Source organism: Penaeus japonicus, unplaced genomic scaffold (assembly GCF_977035675.1).
Source record: "Penaeus japonicus unplaced genomic scaffold, GWHDUDI00000001_assembly GWHDUDI00000015, whole genome shotgun sequence".
Classification (NCBI taxonomy): Eukaryota; Metazoa; Arthropoda; class Malacostraca; order Decapoda; family Penaeidae; genus Penaeus; species Penaeus japonicus.
In genome coordinates this window covers 22189443-22196942 of record NW_028234417.1, presented here as the reverse complement: position 1 = coordinate 22196942, position 7500 = coordinate 22189443, and the positions used below count along the sequence as shown (strand labels likewise).

The window sequence follows — 7500 nt, the reverse complement described above, 5'->3', positions numbered from 1 at the left end:
GTGTGTTAGTTAGGTGCTCTTTCGTGTTGACTCTAGATTGTGTGTTAGTTGGGTGCTTTTCGTGTTAACTCTAGGCTGTGTGCTAGTTGGGTGCTCTTTCGTGTTAACTCTAGGCTGTGTGCTAGTTGGGTGTTCTTTCGTGTTGTGTGTTGGTTGGGTACTCTCTCCGTGTGGGAAGAATAATGATGGTGTATATTACTGTACTGTATTCTTCTCTACTAAGGACGGAGATTCATTTGCATATATCTCTAAACGAAACTTGAAAAAGTAGAATGATTATATATCATATCCTATTATAGATTGAGCCTGGCTGCACCCAACAAACACAAGGAAACACCTGCCATGTGCTCTTAACATAGGGAACAGATGAGATCCTTCACGGCTCTCCACTCACCACACAGGCGTGCGCGTCTCGGGGTCGCAGCACACGGTGGAGCTGAGCTGGGCCGAGGCGGGGTACCAGGCGTCACTCCCGCAGGAGGTGTAGAAGGAGGAAGTGTCGGCGGGCAGGGAGGCGCAAGGGAGGTCCTGCTTGGGGATGTATTCCTGCAGGATATGAGGCTGCGTCGCAAACACCTTATTCAGGGCCAACACCTGTGGGCGAGAGACGGGGATTATTTTAGGGGGGAATTTTATTGATGATGGCAATACCAATAAGTAGGGGTATGTAAAAAAAATCTATACGTGTACGTGTTTGTTTATATGATAATTTGTATGCAAATGTGTGTGTGAGTCTATGATGAGTGTATCTATGTATGTCTGTGTGTGTCTACGTAGGAGCGTATATATGTACACACGCGCGCGCGCATGTGTGTGTGTGTGTGTGTGTGTGTGTGTGTGTGTGTGTGTACAGTACGGATCCCAAGTGTCGCGACAAACAGCAGATGACATCATCACCAGGCATCGGAAGCGTGACAGTCCGCCATCTTTGTAACGTGACCGATTCAAAATATCTCCCCGAATGGCGGTCACACAATGTACGGTATTATGCAACAAAATAGTCAGAGCATTAACAGAGCGAGTCAATATCCTAACCCGAAGCAAGTCACATTTGAAAATCGGGAAATAACCTAGCAACGTTTTCTCTGCGATTTAATGACTGGCATTAGTAATAACATACATGTATTTGTTCTTATGTTTATTGCTTCTGTTGATGTGAGTGCTGCGTGAAGCTTTCATTTTTTATGCTTCGTCTTCTCTTTTTTTTTAATAGAAACCTTTCTCTTCTGACCTCATCCTGTTTACTGCCTTGCATTTATTTATGGTTCATTCACATCTCTTTTATGCCTTGAAAATATAGATTCCTATTGATTTATTTGTTTGTTTGTTTGTCATTTCATTTTCGTGTTCATGTAGTTATACGTGTACGGCAATAACATCACAAATATATTATATCTTATTTAATTCCTTTATATGTGTCAGTTTGCTGATTTACTTAAAATTTATAGATGTGGCCATATTAAATGTACTTACATATAAAGCATTACATGTATATGTTGTTAGTTCATTGCATTACCTTGTATGGATTTGTCTATTTGTTCATGTATGTACCTCTTTATTTGTATTTGTGTGTATATTTCTTTCTATTTTAGTCATGTGTCTACTTGTTCATATGTTTAAGCGGTGTGTGCACGTGCGTATGAAATCACGTCAGTATATTTTCTCTCCCTAATTCTTTATTTTTTTCTCCCCTTTCCCTCACACAGTCAAGTGACCTTTGACCCGGCGAGGTTTGACCTTCCGGCCTGCAGGCAATTACCCTGAGTGCGTGCCTCGGTATTGGCCAATCCGTGATCAACAATATTTCCCTCCGTTTCCCGAAATCAATACCCGGATCTCTGCCGCTTTCCTGCAATCGAGGTTCCGTCACATACGTACTCCGCGATTTTAGAGATGTAGCGTTTGATGGACGTACCGTACGTGATAGACATAGAGGTTATGTTGTGCGTTACTGCGGAATGGGTTAGGCTGTGGCAATGTTGTCAACGTCATGGGATGGGTTTTTTCTGAAGTGAACATATTTTTTTCCGCCTCTTGCTGGGTATTTTGCTCTCTCTCTCTCTCTCTCTCTCTCTCTCTCTCTCTCTCTCTCTCTCTCTCTCTCTCTCTCTCTCTCTCTCTCTCTTTCTCTCTCTCTTTCTCTCTCTCTCTCTCTTCTCTTCTCTCTCTCTCTCTCTCTCTCTCTCTCTCTCTCTCTCTCTCTCTCTCTCTCTCTCTCTCTCTCTCTCTCTCTCTCTCTCTCTCTCTCTCTCTCTCTCTCTCTCTCTCTCTCCCTCTCTCTAGCTCTCTTTCTAGTCTCTCTCTCTCTCTCTTTCTCTTTCTCTCTAGCTCTCTTTCTAGTCTCTTTCTAGTCTCTCTCTCTCTCTCTCTCTCTCTCTCTCTCTCTCTCTCTCTCTCTCTCTCTCTCTCTCTCTCTCTCTCTCTCTCTCTCTCTCTCTCTCTCTCTCTCTCTTTCTCTCTCTCTCTAGCTCTCTTTCTAGTCTCTCTCTCTCTCTCTCTCTCTCTCTCTCTCTCTCTCTCTCTCTCTCTCTCTCTCTCTCTCTCTCTTTCTCTCTCTCTCTAGCTCTCTTTCTAGTCTCTCTCTCTCTCTCTCTCTCTCTCTCTCTCTCTCTCTCTCTCTCTCTCTCTCTCTCTCTCTCTCTCTCTCTCTCTCTCTCTCTCTCTCTTTCACACACACACACACACACACACACACATTTACAACTTCCACAAGAAAAATAGAAACGCCAATAACATGGGGAAAATCTCCCCGCTCGCGAGATGGGAAAGTAGGCGAGGGAGAAGTCCGTGGATGTGAACGAGCAAAGATGGGTAACGAGCCTAGCGTTTATGACCAGCGAATCTGTTATGGTTGACTGATGGTCGTGACTATATATATCTGTTTACTACATAGAAAAAAAAATGTTCCCACACATGTAAACGAACTGTATATGGGTCATTTACGGTGGTAGATGCTACAAAGAAAGCTCATCTTGCATTCCATCGGAGATCAGCTTTCTAGAAACGAAACGATAAAAAATACATTCTGCCCAAACTTAGCCTGCGGCAGAAAGAAAATTGCCAGAGTCTCTAATAACAGAGTCACCCCTACAACAAACGCCTCAACGATGAGTATCCGTTTTCTTCAATGGCCAACTTGATGCCAGAGTTTGCCAAATTCCGATTCAGATTAAGTTATTTTTGGTCGAATCTTTATATTTTTTCTTCTTATTTCACAATCATATAATAATAATGCAACCTAAAGATACACCAAAATACGAAATGTGGATAATAATCCATTAAATAACGTCGAACGTGAAAAAAACACCTAAATAACAACGTCGGCACCAAAAAACGAGGTCAAAGGAATGAATGAAATCACGTTCGCACTCTTGCCACCTTTGGATCGTATATTTTCTTCGCCGTTGTGAATGAAGCTACCTGCTCTTTTTGAGTTAGCAATAAAAACTGTGTCGTTCATTTCGATCTTTGCTAAAAATAGATGAACCGCAAAACTTTCACGGCCTTTAGCAGTAAATTATATCCTTCTTTCATGCTTTTTCCTTTTTATTTTGATATGATCTTGTAATATCCAGTTGTTAAGCAATCACATACATAGTTCAGAGATTAGGTAACGCAAATGACAATATTTATCAAAATCACCTACGCATTTTTTTGTACTTAATTGTTCTTAAAGGCATGACACTTTTATTTATAACTTCTTCCATTGGGGTAACAATTCCACGTCATAAAAAAGTGTGTGTGTGTGTGTGTGTGTGTGTGTGTGTGTGTGTGTGTGTGTGCGTGCGCGTGAGAGAGAGAGAGAGAGAGAGAGAGAGAGAGAGAGAGAGAGAGAGAGAGAGAGAGAGAGAGAGAGAGAGAGAGAGAGAGAGAGAGAGAGAGAGAGAGAGAGAGAGAGAGAGAGAGAGAGAGAGAGAGAGAGAGAGAGAGAGAGAGAGAGACCGAGAGAATGAGAGAGAGACAGAGAGAGTTAGAGAGAGAATGGGGGGGGAGGGAGAGAGAGAGAGAGAGAGAGAGAGAGAGAGAGAGAGAGAGAGAGAGAGAGAGAGAGAGAGAGAGAGAGAGAGAGAGAGAGAGAGAGAGAGAGAGAGAGAGAGAGAGCGGAAAAGAGTTAATGAATAAAAAAAAGAGAGGATAGAAAGAAAGAAAGAATGAAAGAGAGAGAGAGAGAGAGAGAGAGAGAGAAAGTGTGTGGGAGGTGTGGTAGAGAGCATGAGAGAGCGGGAGAGAAAGAGAAATATAGATAAAGAAAAGACAGATTAAGAACATATGAAAAAAAAATATATATATATATAATATATACATATATATACATACATACATACATACTTACATATATATATATGTATAAATATATGTATATATGTATATATACATATATATATAATATATACATATATATGTATATATATATATATATATATATATATATATATATATATACATATAAAAGAAGAAAGAAAGCCCCTATCCACCCTCAAGAAAAAATGATTCGTAAATTAGCAGGGGAAACTGGGCCAGACGAATCGGGATGCGGGTTTACTTAACCTTCCGCTCACGAAGACAATTGAAAATCGGAACTCGGGGAAAAAGCCACATCCTCGTGACACAGACACAGAGGTTGCCAAAGCCGCAGTTTTCTAATGTCGGTTCGGGAGGGAGGAAGGGGGGGGTGAGGGGAAGAGGAGGGGAGGAGAAGGAGGAGAGTGGGGGGTGAGGGGAAGAGGAAGGGATGAGGAGGAGGAGAGTGAGGAGTGAGGGGAAGAGGAAGGGATGAGGAGGAGGAGAGTGAGGAGTGAGGGGAAGAGGAAGGGATGAGGAGGAGAGTGAGGGGTGACGGGAAGAGGAAGGGAGAAGGAGGAGGAGAGTGGGGGGGTGAGGGGAAGAGGAAGGGATGAGGAGGAGGAGAGTGAGGGGTGACGGGAAGAGGAAGGGAGAAGGAGGAGGAGAGTGGGGGGGTGAGGGGAAGAGGAAGGGATGAGGAGGAGGAGAGTGAGGGGTGACGGGAAGAGGAAGGGAGAAAGAGGAGGAGAGTGGGGGTGAGGGGAAGAGGAGGAGAGGAGGAGGAGAGAGGGGAGGGATGAGAAGGGAGGAGGAGAAAGGAAGGGGGTGGAAAGGGGGAGAGGATAGACTAGCAGAGGAGAGGGTGGGTGGATGAGAAGGAGGAGAATGGTTGAGTAAAAGGGGTGGAGAAAGGAAGGTAGAAAGTGAATGGGAGAGGAGAAGAGGAGGAAAGGATGCTGAGAGAAGGGAGAGGAGTAAGAAGGGGAACTGACAGAGGAAAGCGGAGGGGAAAGAGAAGATAGATAAGAGAAAAGGGGAAAGGGGAGAGGATAAGGGGTAAGTGAAGAAAAGGGGAAAGAGCGAAAGGTAGAAAAAATGGGGACGGGAAAACAAAGGGATGAGACGAAGGAAGAAGAAGTGGATACGTGATGCCCATGTGGCGCGCGGGAAGGAGTGTGTGTGTGACGGAGAGAGATCGCAATAATAACGGTCTTTAAGGGACGCAAAAACGATAAATCTGGGAATTTCGAGGGATCAGGTTACCTCTTAACATCAGTATTGAATAACCTAAAGACATGATATTGAGATGAGCATGAAGACTAATCTCCGTAATCAAAGATCCAAAAATAGAGGGGGGAGGACGGAGGTGAATAGAGTATGAGGAGGGGAAGGGGGGGAGGGGGAGGGGGGTTGGAGAACGAGCAATAGGAAGGGTAAGGGACAGGGGAGAGGGAGGTGAAAATAGAAAAACGGAAAAGAGGGGGTTCAGGGGAAAGGGAAGGAAAAGGAAAAAGGGTGATGGGAGGGGGCAGGGGCTGTGGAAGAGGAAGAGGAAAGGGAGATAAGGAAAAGTAAAGGGAGGAGGCAAGGGAATAGGTGGGCCAGTGGCAGGGGAAAGCGGGATGAGGAGTGGAAGGGGAGAGGGGGAAGGGGGAGAGGCAGGGGAAAGGGGCACGGCATGGACAGCTGTGTGTGACTTGCAGTGACGAAGCTCCGTGGGACGAGACAGTCGAGATGTAAACAAAACACACACGGGGAGCGAATTCAGTTACGGACGAAGGCGGTACGCTGTCGAGGAGTTTCACAGGTGAATAAAACAAGCCGCCAGGATGTCACGGACGAACATAACCCTGGTAATGGAGGGCCAAAGGTGAACATGACACGGTTAGCAGTGGGGAGGAGGGGAGGGAAAAAGGGAGGGGGAAGGAAGGGAAGGGGAAGAGGAAGGAGAGAAAGGAGTGGGTGATCACGGAGGGGAAAGAAGAGAATAGAGGGAGGTGAGAAAGAGGGGAGAGGGTCACAGGTGTACAAGACGCTACCGAGGGCTGACAGGTATGACACTTGACAGATGTTGCTGGAGATGTAGGTCACGCTGTTGATGTTGTTATTGTGGAATTACAGAGTCTACCGTACTGCGTGAAGTGCGCGGAAGGTATGTAACGTCAATTACATAACGCGTTACATATGTTGTTCAGCCACTGTATCCCAACAAGATAAGAAACAGACAAGATGTTACATATGCTTTTTGGTAACTACCGCTATCCGACGCCAGCTGTTGCCCGCCCGCACGCCCGCACGCACGCACGCACGTAGGTAATGCGTAATCCGGTGTTATAATCCTGGCAGTCATCGGACCATTTCCCACTGCGGTAAATCTACAAGGTGCTCCGTTGATGTAATAGCAATATTAGTTGAAGAGCAAATATCATGTTCATAAGAGATAATAAAAGAATTAGAATAAAAAAAAAATAATAAAAAATGCTTTTGCAATGTCATGGCAAACGCTCCGAGAATAATGAAAACAACAAATGTCGTGGGAATTCCTCGGTATTGTGTTCTGGTCGCATCTGCGTTACCTTTGAGTCAAGCAGACAGGAATAAGGCGGTGCTGCATGAAAGGTACATTCATACGTGAATAAGTGTGTGTGTTGTCTATATGTCTGTGAGCGCACGTCTGTATATAAATGTGCAATGTGCATGTAAATGTATGCGTATGTATCTATATGCGCGCGCGCGCGCGCGCGTGTGTGTGTGTGCATGTATGTGCAGGCATGTATATGTGTATGTATGTACGTGTGCACATATTCATGCGCGTACGTGTTTCCGCCAAGTGATTACGAGCAAAGCTTAATCCTTGTCTCCATTAGCGCCCAAACTAGAACAGAAACAAGAGTAACAACCGCGGGTAAATAGGGCCACCACTCAACCCAATTCACCAAATAACCCGCGAAAAAATAGAAATGATGATGATAAAAAATAGCGTTATCACTGCTTTATTTGCTTTAACCCCGCGGCTTCTCGTTCGAAAGAGCAGAAAATCGAATCGGAGTAAGAATATATATTAACAAAATATCATCATGATAAGATTTGAAGAAAAAATGGTCTGAAGCAAATTGAAAGTGAAAAAGTAAAAAACAAAACAAACAAAAATCCTGAAAAAAAAACAAAAAAAGACAAACAAATAGACCAGTTTTGATTGCAAGAGAAGACTAGAAA

The 7500-nt window shown here is 44.3% G+C and overlaps 1 protein-coding gene across 1 annotated transcript in view; it reads right to left on the bottom strand.

The window, feature by feature from the left end:
- LOC122249692 (uncharacterized) overlaps positions 1-7500 on the bottom strand; it is a 44572-nt gene that overhangs the window by 8490 nt on the left and 28582 nt on the right. The window contains exon 3 of the mRNA XM_043010769.2: positions 395-594. Within this exon, the coding sequence (XP_042866703.2) occupies positions 395-594 (200 nt within the window). The remainder of the gene's footprint in view (positions 1-394; positions 595-7500) is intronic.